Source organism: Leucoraja erinacea, chromosome 33 (genome assembly GCF_028641065.1).
Source record: "Leucoraja erinacea ecotype New England chromosome 33, Leri_hhj_1, whole genome shotgun sequence".
Taxonomy (NCBI): Eukaryota; Metazoa; Chordata; class Chondrichthyes; order Rajiformes; family Rajidae; genus Leucoraja; species Leucoraja erinaceus.
The window spans coordinates 6,067,510-6,084,549 of NC_073409.1; the positions used below are offsets into that span (position 1 = coordinate 6,067,510).

The 17,040-nt window shown below is 48.0% G+C and overlaps 1 protein-coding gene across 2 annotated transcripts in view; it reads left to right on the top strand.

The window, feature by feature from the left end:
- Positions 1–12,423: 12,423 nt before the first annotated feature.
- lysmd2 (LysM, putative peptidoglycan-binding, domain containing 2) overlaps positions 12,424–17,040 on the top strand; it is a 53,657-nt gene continuing 49,040 nt past the window's right edge. For both annotated transcript variants that reach the window (XR_008726093.1, XM_055661108.1), the window contains exon 1: positions 12,424–12,791. Coding sequence is in view for 1 of the 2 variants with exons in the window: in XM_055661108.1 (XP_055517083.1) it covers positions 12,549–12,791 (243 nt within the window). In the remaining variant the exon portion in view is untranslated. The remainder of the gene's footprint in view (positions 12,792–17,040) is intronic.

A 17,040-nucleotide genomic window follows, 5' to 3' on the forward strand; every position in this document is an offset into this window, starting at 1 on the left:
GCAAAGCACCAAGGCAAATTCCTTGTATGTATACATACTTGGCTAATAAAATGTATTCATTCATTCAGATTTATTTATTCATTCATTCACGTAACTAGGTGCAGTGAGACCCTTTGTTGCTACATAAAAAGTACACAAAGGGCTCGCCACAAAGGTGCCGACAATTCCTCCGTTACCGGTACATACGACAATTAAACACTCTTGACTCTCTGGACTCTTGGGGGGCACTGAGGATCAGAGTGACCTCGTACAAGTCCAATGATCTCTGACGGAGGAAGTACAGACAGATAAGATGATGAAAGAAGAATATAGATGCTTGCAGGGAATATAAAAACAAGGAACATTATGGGAGAACGTTTGGTGAGGCCACAGCTGGAGTACTGTGTATAGTTTGGTGGGCATACGTGGTTGCATTGAAAGGGCTGAGAGGAGATTCACCAGGGTGTGGGCTGGGATGGAGAATTCCAGTTATGCGGAGAGGCTGGTTTGTCTTCCTTGGGGCAGGAGAGTCTGAGGGGGAATTTTTCGGAGCGTTTACTAAAACATGAACGGTACTGGGGAGATTGGGATGTGGGAGGAAACAAATGCAGTCACATGGAGAACATGCAAACTCAGCAGAGACAGCACCCCAGGTCAGGATAAGACCTGGGTCCCTGACACTGTAAAGGGCTGTCCCACTTGGCGATTTTTTTCGGCAACTGTCGGCGTCATTGACTGATGTATCAGGGTTGCCGAAAGATTTTGAACATTTCAAAATCCAGCGGCGACAAACAAAAATGTTGCGCCACTTGAGGAAACACCGCGCGGCAATACGTCGTCACGCCACGCCACGCCATGAATTTTTTGGTGACCTGACACGTCAGTCAATGATGCCTGCAGTCGCCGAGTGGGACAGGCCCTTAAGACACTGGTTCTGCAGGCTGCGCATTAACAGAAAAATGGAATTCATACTTGCTGCAGTTTGCAGGCCCATTAACACAATAATACACAGATAAATATATAATATTCAGTAATATAATAAATTAATAGCAGCTATACCAGATAATCAAAATAGTGCAGAACCAAAGTACTGTAACCAGTGACTCTCCATGGAAACATAAAAACATAGACAATAGGTGCAGGAGTAGGCCATTCAGCCATTCGAGCCAGCACCGCCATTCAATATGATCATGGCTGATCATCCAAAATCAGTGCCCCGTTCCTGCTTTCTCCCTATATCCCTTGATTCCTTTAGCCCTAAGAGTTAAATCTAACTATCTCTTGAAAGATGAGAGTTTAGTTTACTTTAGAGATACAGCGTGGAAACTGGTCGTTTGGCCCACCTAGTCTTCACCTGGCCTGTTTCCATGCTGTATCTCTAAAAGAAACTAAACTAAACTAATTATGCTTCTGTAAAGTTGGTGGTCAGGCCCTTAAACAGCTTAAGCAGCTTATTAGAAAGATGATCCACTACAGCCACTAACAGCAAGGAACAACATATCTTTGTCTACATAAGTAAAAGCACTAATAAGTACAATGTCCCACATAGATAGGCAAAGACAAGTTACATGAAGATGCAATGCATCAAATGAAGCCTCCTCCAGGGGGCAGCCTGGTGCAGGAGATGGCTTTATTAGATGGTGAGGAGACGATATTCATTACTTTTTTGAAAGAAATCTTCGGCTTGAAGTGGAGTTAATAAATTTATATTACTAAATTATTTTTTTCTCCCGTAATATCTAAGAACATCGGTTACTGGCAATTTCACCCGCAGATAAGGAGCCTTAAGCCAGATCAGTCTGCCAGAGAGACAAGAGGCTGCAGATTTGTAATTTGTAATTTATTTATTTAGAGGACAGCGCATATTAATAAACATTTACATGTAATACGCAAGATTGTAGCCAGTAGCTAATTTCCATCTTTAGTCCCTCTGGTAAACAAGGTAAACACATCACAACACAATCAATAAGAGAAGAGACAAAACAGAAGTCAAAAACAAAACAAACAATAAAGTAAAAAAGTAACAATAAAAGAGTACCATTGGATAATGTTAAGGTAGGTTTTGATTGCAGTTTTGATTTTGCAGTAACCATGTTTTTAGATGTTTGGTAAATGAGGTAAGGGTTGGCAGATCCCGTATGACGCATGGTATCGTGTTCCAGGTCTGCGACGCTCGATATGAAAATACTGACTGCCCAAAGTGCCCAAACATACAGACAGTCTTTGACATATTAAGATGTAGATCAGAAAACTGCAACCAGTTTGACACATTAATCATAGCAGCTGATAGGTCTTTTGCAGCTTGATGTTTGTTTTTGGCATGTACATACACAACTGCATCGTCTATGCTGGAGGCATAGAGTCATACAGTCTAGTCATACAGCCAAACTTGCCCCATCTACACTAGACCCACCTGCCTGTGTTTGTCCATAACACTCTAAACCTTGTTTAAACCTTGTTGAGGTACATGGAAGGGTTTCGGCCCGAAACGTTGCCTATTTCCTTCGCTCCATAGATGCTGCTGCACCCGCTGAGTTTCTTCAGCTTTTTTGTGTACACTCTAAACCTTTCCTATCAATGTACCTGTCTAAATATTTTTTAAACGTTTTGAAAGTACCTGCCTCAACTACCCCCTCCGGCAGCCCATTCCATGTACCTACCATCCTTTGTGTAAAACAGTTGCCCCTCTAATTCCTATTAAATCTTTCCTGCCCTCACTGTAAACCTTTGTCCTCTGATTGTTGATTCCCTACTCTGTTCTTTTACCTCATCTACAGTATTCCTCTCGTGATCTTCAGCAACACAAAGTATTGGAGGAACTCAGCTGGTCTGGCAGCATCTGTGGAGGGAATGGGCAGACAATGTTTTGGGTTGGGACCCTTCTTCAGACAGATAGAGGAGGGGTGAGAAAACTGCAAAGGAGAGGCAGGGGCAAGGCAAAGCAAAGCCTGGCAAGCAATAGGTGGACACAAGGAACTGCAGATCTGGCTTACAAAAAAAAACAAGTGCTGGAGTCACTGGGCAGGTCAGGCTGCATCTCTGGGGGACATGGATGGGTGACGTTTCAGGTTGGGATCCTTCAGAATTCCTAACCCGGAACATTACGTACACATGTGTTTAAGAAGGAACTGTGCAGATGCTGGAAAATCGAAGGTAGACAAAAGTGCTGGAGGATCTCAGCGGGTGCAGCAGCATCTATGGAGCGAAGGAAATAGGCAACGTTTCGACCCGAAACGTTGCCTATTTCCTTCGCTCCATAGATGCTGCTGCACCCGCTGAGTTTCTCCAGCACTTTTGTCTACCCATTACATACACAGGTTCCCCACATGTTACTCCAGCACTTTGTGTCTTTTTTAACCTTTGGGAAGAGCAGAGAAGCCTGGATGTTGGGGGCTTAGCAAAGGCACCTGCGACCAGCCCCAACCGTGGCGGGTAGTGATTGGGACTCTGAGCATTGGAGATTAATTTAAGTGTGGGTTTGGTTTACCATTGTCACATGAACAGTGATACAGTGAAAAGCTTTTGTTTGAGTGTTATCCAGTCAAATCAAATCATACTGTACAAATGTACAGTCAAGCCTTTCACAAGTAGGGCAAGGAGAAAAATATCAGAGTGTAGAATATTGTATTGCAGTGTTAATGTTAACCTGGATCTATAAGCACTGTAATGCCCCTGTCCCACTTAGGAAACCTGAACGGAAACCTCTGGAGACTTTTCGCCCCACTCAAGGTTTCCGTGCGGTTCCCGGAGGTTGCAGGTTGTTGCCGGAGGTTGCAGGTAGTGGAAGCAGGTAGGGAGACTGACAAAAACCTCCGGGAACCGCACGGAGACCTTGGGTGGGGCGCAAAGTCTCCAGAGGTTTCCGTTCAGGTTTCCTAAGTGGGACAGGGGCATGCGGCCACAAATCTACTGCTGCGGCATCGTTCCGCCCTTTGGTTTATAGGTCAAAGTGCCTAGAAAACATGAGGGAAGTGCGACCTCTAACCTTGTATTAAAAAAAACATTAAATTGGGAGAGAAGAAAAATCATACAATACTGAATATCCTTTGGGATCTCAGAGCAAGGAGAAGTGAAGCTGTTTCTCTGCTAGAGTTCTGATGGGGCCAGAATTCTTGCAATCTCAGTACATCAGGAATACGTTACATTTCTAAATAATGCAATGTAAAGCCAGCACATTAATCAGTGTGCACGGTTGCCAAGATGTCATTAGAGAACCAGATATCTCCACTGTGGACAGGAATAGCCGATGACTCAGCAGAGTGGGTTGTGTTGCCACGACAACGAAACCTCCAATTTTATAGCTTTGCTTAAATGCTTCAATGTTCGGTAAACATTTACTGCTGAGCTCAAATTAGTTTATTTGTTTACTCAACGCAGGCGGCATGGAGTTGTTGCCTTACAGACCCGGAGACCCAGGTTCGATCCTGACTACGGGTGTGTGCGTGGGTTTTCTCCGGGAGCTCCGGTTCCCTCCCACACTCCAAAAATGTACAGGTTTGTAGGCTAATTGGCTTCGGAACATTTGGAAATTGTCCCTGGTGTGTGTAGGATAGTGTTAGTGTGCAGGGATCGCTGGTCGGCGCAGACTCAGTCTTAGAAAACCTGAAGGGAAACCTCTGGAGACTTTGCGCCCCACCCAAGATTTCTGTGCGGTTCCCGGAGGTTTTTGTCAGTCTCCCTACCTGCTTCCACTACCTCCAACCTCCGGCAACCACCTGCAACCTCCGGGAACCGCATGGAAACCTTGGGTGGGGCACAAAGTCTCCAGAGGTTTCCGTTCCAGTTTCCGAAGTGGGACAGGGGCATTAGGCTGCAATTGCACCACTGCATCACTGCGCTGCCCAATGGTCTAATGTCGTATGGTCTGTGGTATAATAGCTATCCTCAGGAAATAAAACCAAGAAACCGATTGTGCAAAATTCTTTAATGTGCAGCGATATTAATTGCACTCTTTGATATAGACAAGCAAAGCTACCAGGAAACAGTTGCAATGTTACCCCTTCACGTGTGGATCTATAAAACTTGCATTAGATCAAGGTGATTTTTCCCCAGCATAATTAATATGGAGAGACAGTTCAGCACATTTCACCATGAGCTGTAGTTACATCTCTCCAACTTGTATTAATGTTCTGCTGATGAGGAAAGAGACTTGCCGTGTCCCAGAAACAATCCTTCTCATTGTAAGTGCAGTAAAATTAGAGTAGGTGAAAGGGGAGATAGAGCGGAGAGATTTACACCTGCTACATTTATTAAAGAACCATTTGCAAAAGAAATAGGAACATTTAATGTACCTCCATCTCTAGAAAAGCGATTAATTCCCTGAAGAAAACGGCACAAAAGTAACAGACAACTCATTTATGAGCGAAATATAAAGCGTTGGAGAAACTCAGCAGGTCAGGCAGCATCTGTGGAGGCAATGGACGCACGATGTTTCAGGTTGGGACCCTTCTTCTGACTGATGGGCTAGGGGGGGATAAAGCTGGAAAAGAGAGGGGAGATGATAGGTGGATACAGGTGAGGGGGGTTGATTGGCAGATGGATGGAGTGAGTGACTAATGGTAGAGGTGAAAAGGAGTCAAATGGAAGGAAGATAAGGAAATGTAAAGCCAGAGGGAGGGATATGGGTAATCGGGGACAGGGGGAAGGGAAGGAGGTTTGTGCCAGGCTTTGTCCCATCCCCCTCTCTTTTCCAGCTTTTCCCCTCAACTCAATCAGTAAGTAAGGGTCCAGACCCATAAGGACACCTGCCCACCCCCCCCCCAGCAGATACTGCCTGATCCACAGAATTCCTCCAGCACTTTGTGTTTTGCTCCCGACTCCAGTCTCTGCAGCTTCTTGTGTCTCCAGCTCAGGAAGGAAGTTGCCTTCTTTCACGCTATCAATGTCTGCCAGGCTGCACAGACAGCGCCTGTATTCAGGATCGAACCCGGGTCTCAGGCGCTGTAAGGCAGCAACTCTACTGTTGTGCCACCGTGATTAATGGTCGGCATGGACTCACAACGGACCTGCTTTCATGCTGTATCTTTGAATCAATCAATCATTAAAAGCATGGTTACTGATTATTCGTCTCATTTTGTTCATAAGAACCTGCGACATTCAGTTTGCTTTCTGGAATAAGAGACACACTTCAAGTATAATTCAATCAAACTAAAGTCCTTGGGGGATGTTTGGAGGGTGTGAAAAGTTCCCTTTTAAATTTAACTTCCGCTTTCTCTGTCAAATTCAGCTGAAATATTCACAAGCCCTGTTCCAGTCCCCCGAGTCAATCTTGAAACTATTCTAACAGTTGACTGTCCAAATACAGGGCAAGGGAGTGTCTTGACTTTATTGTACAAAGCTGCAAAAAAATATCTTTGTGTAACAGTGCAAAAATGAATTGGAGATTTGCTTAATCCACGATGGATTTTGTTGGAACTCAGCAAACAGATGAAACCATATTGGTTTTTGGTTGAAATTTTTACTTAATTCCTATCTAAACAAAACCTATCAAACATTTTGAATTACTCAGTTTTACCTTTGAATGATTCTCAAACTGAATGATCTTCCGTTTGTTTTAAGTTGACTTAAGATAAATTTGCCTTTCCCAATATCACAAGCATTTATACACCCAGCGCAATAATTATCTATAATCTTTCTGATGTTCGCCAACATGACGAATATTCATTGTGTCAGTGATATGGAGTGGCAAGCAGTCTTTATCTACATGTCACTTGCCCGGCTTTGTTTTTCCACCTCCCCCTTCCTCCCCCTTCCTCCCCCACTCCATCAGTCTAAAGAAGGGCCCAGACCCGAAACATTGTCTGTCCATTCCCTCTATAGATGCTGCATGACCCACTGAATTATGCTGAAGGTTCCACCATATGCAGTTTCTGTGTCTTTAGGTGTCAGTTACTTTTCTTCTCTTAAAATGTGAAGTGGCAGTTCACAATCTTCTATTGTTTGGCACCCATGCCATTTTTTTGCTGCATGATGTGATGTCATCAGATTCTCCGAAACATAAGAAATGAAAATTGTATCTATTATAATGTATTAAGATTTTTTTTCTCTGTGAATTATTGGAAGCATACAGACATACAGCGCAGAAACAGGCACTTCGCCCAACCTATCCATGCCATCATCAAAGCTAATCCCATTTGCCTACATTTAGCCCTTGTCCCTCCAAACTTTTGCAAAGGTTAGGCTAACTTGTACCTGTGCAAGTATCTTTTAAATATTATTTTACCTGCCTCAACTACCTCCTCTGACAGTTCGTTCCATAGACCCACCTCCCTCTGCATGGAGAATGTTTGCCCCTCAGGTTCCATTGACATTTTTCCCATCAAATTATGAAATGTTGTACAATTATCATATAACTATTAAATGTCTAATCTTTGATGTGGATGTGTTTGTTTGTGTGTGTGTTTGTTCGTGTGTGTGTTTGTTTGTGTATAATCACATCTTCTTGTAAAAACATATTCCGGTAGAGATTTCCCCCCTGGAGTCTGAAATCACCTTATCTGAAAACTTCATGCTTTATTTCTCGAGTTATTAATGAAAATGTTCAAAAATCTGACAAAACTTTGAATTTAAAAAGTTTTTTCCTGTTAAAATCATCCCTCACAGCTTCCAACACACTTCAATACAAAGTTGCAAGACAGGAACACTGGCAGGAACACTCTGAACTTTTCAGCTCAATGGCATCTCACAGCAAGTGCACATTTGCAACAATGTTGCCATCATAGCTCCTGGCAGGACAGGAGGGGGAGGGTCAATTGGTGTTGCACTTAAGGAGGTGCTATTGGGATTTTTATTTCAACTACAGTGCTGGGGGGGGCTCACGAGCTATGATCTTTGCCGAGGAGTGCTCAAATCTTACCTTCGGCAACTGGTTGAGTTGGAGGACCACACCTCCCCGGGGGGTACGGGTAGGGGACGGGTGCGTTGGGGAAGCAGACCCAATGGGTCTGCACTTGGTCTAGTCGTATTATAAAATGACAACATGGTAATTCTGCATCTCTTCAGTTTGACTTCTGAAATATAGTATTTAGTATTGAAATGTGCATCAATGTGGTGTACACTTGATGCCTCATTAGTTAAAATTAAAGCAAATGATTTTTGTTCTGTACAAGTAATTTCACTTTAAGTGAAGCTCTTAGGAGACAGGAGAGAGCAAGGATGCCAGTGAATTGGCAAATCTTTTGTAAATTGATGCTGGCTCTTCATGAAGCTCAGACAATGCATGCATTTTGATGCAATCGATTGACTGATCAAGAATAACAACTGAAGGCAAGGTTGGTTATTTTTAGAATGATGATGCACGCTAAAGTGGAGGCATTCTGACATTGGATGTAGAATGAACAATATCAAATTACCCAGCCATTAGACACTAACAGAATTTTTGTTCTTTATCGATTGAAAGATACAGTGGGGAAACAGGCCCTTCAGCCCTATGAGTCCATGCTGACCTTAGATTACCGTTCATATTAGTTCCATGTTGTCCGACTTTCGCATCCACTCCCCACACACTAGGGGCACTTTACAGAGGCCAATTAACCTACAAACCCGCGTTGCTTTGTGTTGTGGGAGGGAACTGGAGCACCAGCATCCAAGATGGCACCAGAGCCAGGCCACTCTCTGCCTGCTGGTCCCAGAAGTGGATTTGCAATCACTCATCATAATCACTCCACTCTTTTAAACCTCTACTCCAACAGTAGCATTCCACTAAACGTTATTCCCTTTATCCTGCATCTGTTCACTATGGATGGCCTCATTATAATCATGTATAGTCTCTCCGCTGACTGGGCAGCACGCACGCAACAAAAAGCTTTTCACTGTACCTCAGTACACGTGACAATAAACTCAACTCAAAACCCAAGAGGTGACAAAGAGAACGTGCACTCTGATCTGGTGAGTTTTTCCTGTTTTAATTCAAATTACCAGCATCTGCAGTCATATTAATTTTAATGTTTCAGAATATCCTATTCCTAGAAAAAAGTTACTCTGGAAAATTTAAAAGTTCGAATCGACTTATTTAAATTAATTTACGATGTACAATTTACTGAGTATGTAGAAGGAAGATTGTTTGTAATCTGATTTGACAAAGTTCTCTTCTGGATCATAGAACACTATGGGACAAGAAAAGGCATCAGCCCACAATGTTTGTGGCGAACATAATGCCAAGAACTCATATCTGCCTGCACATAATCCATATCCCTCCATATTATCTGCCTAGCCAAAAGCCTCTCAAATGCCACTATAGTATCTGCCTTAACTACCAGCCCAGGCAGTGCGTTTCAGGCATTTACCATAATCTGTGTAAAATATTTGTCCCACACGTCTCCTTTAAACTTTGCCCTTCAACCTTAAAGCAACGCCCTCTAGTAGTTTATATTTCCATCGTGAGAAAAAGGTTTTGACTGTTCTCTAAAAAGTTGCCTATCGATGCCTCTCACTTTTATATACTTATAAGCAGCTTTCCTTGCAAACTCTGGCATTCCAGAGAAAATATCCATGTCTGTCCAGAATAGAATAGTAGAATAGTTTCTTTATTGTCATTGTAACATGAACCATGTACAACGAAATTTAAAAATGTCAGCCAGTCAGTGCACCATTCAAACATTTCTAAAAGCTAACGATACATACAAGGTAAAATATTAAAAGATAAACAACTAAAATAAATATCACGAAAATAGCACGCATAAACACCCAACCCTCCATCCTTCTGTCGATTTCACAGTGTACCACAGTCCCTTAGTATGTCTCGCCCCTGCGTTCCTTGGCGGCTACATTTAGTGCTTTTATAGCAGTGGGGTAAAAACTGTTTTTTAGTCTGTTCGTCCTTGTCCTTGTAGATCTGTACCGTCTGCCTGACGGCAACAGTTCAAACAGGGAGTGTCCGGGGTGGGAAATGTCCTTTATGATACTCTGGGATTTTTTGGTGCAGCGGGAACTGTGTAAGTCCTCCAAGGTAAGGAGGGGGCAGCCGACAATCCTCTGGGCGTTGTCAATGGCCCTCTGGAGCGCTTTCCTCTGAGCCGCTGTGCAGCTGGTGTACCACACGCATACACAGTATGTTAGTATGCTCTCAATGGAGCACCGATAAAAGGACAGCAGCAGTCTCTGAGTGATGTTATTCTTCCTCAGCACACTCAGGAAGTGCAGTCTCTGCTGGACCTTTTTCAGCAGCGCAGTGGTGTTCACGCTCCACGTCAGGTCCTCCTCAATATGGATTCCCAATCTGGTCCAGCCTCTCCCATTGGCGAATACCCCAGGCATCATTCCGCTAAACAGTATCTGCACCCTTTTCAAAGCCTCCACATCCTTCTTGTAAAGCGGTGAATAGAACTGGACGCAATACTCCAAATGCAGCCTAACCAGAGTCCTATAAAGAGGTAACATGACTTCTTGACTCTTATACTCAATGCCCTGAAGCACACCATATGACTTATTTTTTCACTCTATCTACTTGTGTTGCCATTTTCAAAGAGTTATGAACTTGGTTCAGCACTGGGGCAGCACGGTGGCGCAGTGGTAGAGTCACAGCCGTACAGCACCAGAGACCTGGGTTCGATCCAGACTGTTGACGCCATCTGTACAGAGTTTGTACGCTCTCCCTGGGTCCGTGTGGGTTTTCTCCGTGTGCTCCAATTTGCTCCCACACTCCAAAGACGCACAGGTTTGTAGGTTAATTGCCTTCGGTAAATTTGTAAATTGTCTCTAGTGTGTAGGACAGTGCTAGTATACAGGGTGATCATCAGTCGGCGTGGACTCGTTGGGCCGAAGGGCCTGTTTCCATGCTGTATCTGTAATGTTTAGTTTAGTTGTGAGATACAGGGCAGAAACAGGTCCTTCGTCCCACCGAGTCTGCGCGACCAGCAAAAACCTGTACGTTTTTGGAGTGTGGGAGGAAACCGAAGATTTCAGAGAAAACCAACGCAGGTCATGGGGAGAACGTACAAACTCCGTACAGACAGCACCCGTAGTCAGGATCGAAACCAGGTCTCTGGCGTTGTAAGTCAGCAACACTACCGCTGTGCCACCATGCCATCTAAAGTAGTTTTCTGCAACTCCATAACAATTCCATCTTAAACATTTAAAACACATCCTCATCTGCAGTTTCCAGACAAACTTCAGGCACAATATGTAAGCATCTGGATGTTTCCTGGGTAACCACATACAATCATGTTTCATTTTACAGGTCCACTACAAAATCTTCTCAAAAGTATGCCTGCTTGGAAGTTTTCTCCCCAATACTTGGCATACTAGCGTAGCATTAGAGCTACTGCCTTACAGCGTCAGAGACCGGGCTTCGATCCCGACCACAGCGCTTGTCTCTAAGGAGTTTGTCCGTGACCTGTGTCGACTTTCTCTGAGATCTTCGGTTTCCTCCCACACTCCAAAGATGTATAGGTTGGTGGGTTAATTGGCTTGGTATAAATGTAAAATTGTCCCTCGTGTGCAGAGTAGTGTTAGTGTGCGGGGATCGCTGGTCGGTGCGGACTCGGTGGACCGAAGGGCCTGTTTTTGTGCTGTAACTCCAAACTAAACTGAACGACTCCATCAGCCTGGAGAAGGAAGAGTCCCAACCCGAAACATTGCCTGCCAATTTCCCTCCCCAGATGCTGCCTGACTCGCTGACTCGCTTACACCAGTATTTGGTTTTGGGCTCAAGATTCCAGCATCTGCAATCTCTTATTTCAACATGAGCCCCCGTTTTTTTTTTTAAGTTTCTGCTCTTGTTAGCTGAAGTGGAGGCGAAAACTGGGGATCTCTGATACAGATTACAGCCCACTATTTTCAGGGATGTCAACAGATGTCACTTTAACCCAATGGGGAGCACATTTTTTAACAGTGTCTGAAGAAGGGTCTCGACCCAAAACATCACCCATTCCCTCTCCCCAGAGATGTTGCCTGTCCCGCTGAGTTACTCCAGCACTTTGTGTCTGTCTTTGGTGTTAACCAGCATCTGCAGTTCCTTCCTACACAGTTTTCAACCTGCCTGCTCTCGATAATCTTATTGATTCCAGAGATTTAAATCTTAAATTTGATCTGAGGGCTAAATTTAAATTAAATTGAGGACCAACAAGTGCAGAAACTAAACAAACACACAAAAAAGGACAATTGAATTGATCATATTGGAAAAAAGAGATTGCAGATGCTGGAATGTTTTCTGTAGTTGAATTAAAGTGCAGGGGGGGTTAGTTGTTGAAAGTTGCACTATTGTACAGAACGTGTTTCCTTCTATTATTTATTATGTAAAATAATATGTGTGTTATGATTGTGTTTATAATTTGTTTGGTTGTTTTGTTGTTCCGCGGGCATTGCCACTTTTCATTTCACTGCACATCTCGTATGTGTATGTGACAAATAAACTTGACTTGACTTGACTTGACTTGACTTGGAGAGGCGGGCCATTCGGCCCGTCCACTGGATGCTGTTCCCGGGGTCATGCCGTGTTTTGTTGCCAACCTCCCCGCCTCCTGCTCCGACTCAGAGCGGCGGAGGTTGCGAGTGTGTGTGTGCGGGGAGCGGCTGCTGTTGCTGCGGGGAGACTCGGAGCTTCAGGTCGGTCTTCAGAGAGGGAGAGGGCGATGGCCGAGGCGCTGCCGGGGGAGGCCCAGGCCCAGGCCCAGGCCCAGGCCCAGCGGGAGGCCGGAGCGGCGGTGGCGGAGGAGGAGGAGGAGGCCGAGCTGTGGCAGAGCCTGGCCCGCACCAAGGCGCGCTGGTACGGCAGCACAGCCAGCGTGCCCGCGCCCCTGGCCGAGCGCTACGTCCGGCACCCGGTGGGCGGCGGCGACACGCTGCGGGGCCTGGCCCTGCGCTACGGGGTCACGGTGAGTGAGTGAGCGTGAGTCCGGGGCTTCGGCTGCGGCTAGGCCCGGGGGGGGTCAATCAGCGGGGGAGACACTGGACACCACATCCCCTCTTCTACCCACTCTCACCCCCTTTCTAATTTGCCCCCTCCCCAATCTGATCCCCCCCCCCCCCTCCCAATCTGATCCCCCCCCTCCACAATCTGATCCCCCCTCCCCTCCCACAATCTGACCCCCCTTCCCAATCTGATCTCCCCCCCCCCCTCCCCAATCTGATCCCCCCCCCTCCCCAATCTGATCCCCCTCCCCTCCCCAATCTGATCCCCCCCCTCCCCAATCTGATCCCCCTCCCCTCCCCAATCTGACTCCCCCCCCCCTCCCCAATCTGATCCCCCCCCCCCCTCCCCAATCTGATCCCCCCCCCCCCCCCCCCTCCCCAATCTGATCCCCCTCCCCTCCCCAATCTGATCCCCCCCCCCCAATCTGATCCCCCCCCCCTCCCCAATCTGATCCCCCCTCCCCCCCCCAATCTGATCCCCCCCCCCTCCCCAATCTGATCCCCCTCCCCTCCCCAATCTGATCCCCCTCCCCTCCCCCCATCTGATCCCCCCCTCCTCTCCCCATCTGATCCCCCTCCCCTCCCCAATCTGATCCCCCCCTCCCCCAATCTGATCCTCCCCCTCCCCAATCTGATCCCCCTCCCCTCCCCAATCTGACCCCCCCCCTCCACAATCTGATCCCCCCCTCCCCAATCTGATCCCCCTCCTCCCCAATCTGATCCCCCCCTCCCCAATCTGATCCCCCCCTCCCCTCCCCAATCTGATCCCCCCCCTCCCCAATCTGATCCCCCCCCCTCCCCAATCTAATCCCCCTCCCCTCCCTAATCTGACCCCCCACAATCTGACCCCCACAATCTGATTCCCCCCCAATATGATCCCCCTCCCCTCCCCAATCTGATCCCCCTCCCCTCCCCAATCTGATCCCCCCCCCCCTCCCCAATCTGAACCCCCTCCCCCCCCAATCTGATCCCCCCCCCTCCCCCCAATCCCCCCCTCCCCAATCTGATCCCCCCCCCCCCCCAATCTGATCCCCCCCCCCCCCCCAATCTGATCCCCCCCCCCCCCCCCAATCTGATCCCCCCCCTCCCCTCCCCAATCTGATCCCCCTCCCCCCTCCCCAATCTGACCCCCCTCCCCCCTCCCCATCTGACCCCCCCCCCCCCTCCCCAATCTGATCCCCCCCCCCCCCTGATCCCCCCCCCCCAATCTGATCCCCCCCCCCCCCCCCAATCTGATCCCCCTCCCCTCCCCAATCTGATCCCCCCCCCTCCCCAATCTGATCCCCCCCCCCTCCCCAATCTGATCCCCCTCCCCCTCCCCCCCCCCCCCTCCCCAATCTGATCCCCCCCCCTAATCCAATCTGATCCCCCCCCCCTCCCCAATCTGATCCCCCTCCCCCTCCCCAATCTGACCCCCCCCCCCCCTCCCCAATCTGATCCCCCTCCCCTCCCCAATCTGATCCCCCCCCCTCCCCAATCTGATCCCCCCCCACCCCCCCCCCCCCCCCCCCAATCTGATCCCCCCCCCCCTCCCCAATCTGATCCCCCCCCCCCCAATCTCCCCAATCTGACCCCCCCCCTCCCCCAATCTGAATCCCCCCCTCCCCCCCCCTCCCCAATCTGACCCCCCCCCCCCCCCCACAATCTGATCCCCCCCCCTCCCCTCCCCCCCCCCTCCCCAATCTGATCCCCCCCTCCCCAATCTGATCCCCCCTCCACTCCCCAATCTGATCCCCCCCCCTCCCCAATGTGATCCCCCCCCCCCCTCCCCAATCTGATCCCCCCTCCCTCCCCAATCTGATCCCCCTCCCCTCCCCAATCTGATCCCCCTCCCCCCCCCATCTGATCCCCCCCCCCCCCAATCCCCCCCCCTCCCCAATCTGATCCCCCCCCCTCCCCAATCTGATCCCCCCCCCTCCCCAATCTGATCCCCCCTCCCCTCCCCAATCTGATCCCCCCCTCCCCAATCTGATCCCCCCCCCCTCCCCAATCTGATCCCCCTCCCCTCCCCAATCTGATCCCCCTCCCCCTCCCCAATCTGATCCCCCCCCCTCCCCAATCTGATCCCCCTCCCCTCCCCAATCTGATCCCCCCCCCCTCCCCAATCTGATCCCCCCCCTCCCCAATCTGATCCCCCCCCCCTCCCCCAATCTGATCCCCCCCCCTCCCCAATCTGATCCCCCCCCTCCCCAATCTGATCCCCCCCCCTCCCCAATCTGATCCCCCCCCCTCCCCAATCTGATCCCCCCCCTCCCCAATCTGATCCCCCCCCCCCCCCAATCTGATCCCCCCCCCCCAATCTGATCCCCCCCCTCCCCAATCTGATCCCCCCCCCCCTCCCCAATATCCCCCCCCCCCCCCCCCCTCCCCCCCAATCTGATCCCCCCCCCCCTCCCCAATCTGATCCCCCCCCTCCCCAATCTGATCCCCCCCCCCTCCACAATCTGACCCCCCCCCTCCCCAATCTGTTCTCCCCCTTCTGAACTACCTCCACCCCGTCAATTCTGCCCATCTATCTTCTCTCACCCACTTCTGCCCCGGATCCCACATTTGCTCCTGGTGCTCCCCATTGTGCCACTTGCATCCCACATCCCTCCCTTCTGTTCCCCACATCCCCCTTCAAAATCCTCCTCCATCCTTGTACCCCTGCTCTCACCTTCTTCAGGTCCCCTTCTGCCCCCTCTGCACTGCCCCCCCCCCCTCCATTCCTACATTTGCTTCTAGTGTTCCCCATTATCCCACCTGCACCCCACATTCCCCCTTCTGAGGTGCTGTTCCTCCAATTTGCCCTGGGACTAACTTCATGACAATGGATGAGACCCAGGACAGATAGGTTAGAATGGGAAGGGGGAATTAAAGTGCTGAACAACCGGTAGTTCAGGTGGGTTGAGACGGACTGAGTGGAGGTGTTCAGCGAAACGATCGCCGAGCCTGCGCTTGGTCATGAGTTGTGGATCCTTTTGTTAGCTATCTTTCATTGATAGAATAAACGTTCACTGTTACTTAACTAACTTTTCAAAATAAACTTTTCTTTGGAGACCATGGATAAGTGAGGTTTTGAGTTTGTTTTGGTTTCCAGGTTTTGTCCTGCCCCTTCTCTCTTCCAGTTGTCCACACCTCATCCCCCCCCCCACCACAGCCAGAAGGTTCCCAACCTGAAACGTCACCTTCTCCACAGATGCTGCCTGACCCACTGAGTTACTGCAGAACTTTGTGTCATTTCTTATAAGCCCACATTTTCAGTTCCTTGTTTCTCTATTAAAACCTATTTATATTGCTAATATTAAACCATAGGCCTTAAATTCTTGCATGAATTCAGGTGGTGTACATCTATCATGAACTAAATTGCTACCCTCAATCAGTCCTTTGCCGTAAATAATTTGAAATATTTAAACTCTTCAGCGGAATTTTAATAACAATTTTCCTTGGGCTTCCTGTATTTAATTCTAAAGTGTTTCATACAAAGAGGATTAAAGCTATTGCGGGAACATTCGGTGAGTGTTCCTGATTTTCAGGGCAGAGAATAGAATGGATACCATAAAGCAACTAATGGCCTGCCAGGAAGCCGTTGCCAGGAAGCTGAGACGGATGTACAGTTATGTAGTATGAATATCTTTTTAATATCTTGTTTGGGGATATGGCATTTGTTACTGTGCAGATTTTGCTTTGTCTTGGTTGATGTCTTAGTCCAAACAAACTGCAAGACTCTTTAATTTAAGGCTATGGCTGCAGATTGAAATGGCAATGCGAGAGAAAATGTAGACAATATATTCAATAAGTACCTATAGTCTAGTTTGCTGAATTCAAAGTTACTAAATGCCCAAATTCTTTCTTTCCAAAGTTGTTATATTTCAATTTTGTTTTAACAATAATTGTACCTAGTGCTACCTTTTTCCAGAATTTATCCAGATCCTTTCTGAATGTACTTGGATTATGAGACTTGAGTAAACTTGAGTATTGATCTGGGTGGGTTTTTATTCTCCTCTGGAAAATTTTCAGCCTCACAGTTTAGTAAGCTGTCTTTTGAATTAGCTTGGCAATTTTCAATAGTTCTTCACTTTAACCACTATCCCCACCCCACCAGCAGCTGAATCATAGATGCTTTTAACTTTAGTCTGACTGTTACCTTTGTTTACCACTGCTCTCACCTTCTTCAGGTCCCCTTCTGCCCCCTCTGCACTGCCCCCCCCCCATACCTACATTTGCTCCTAG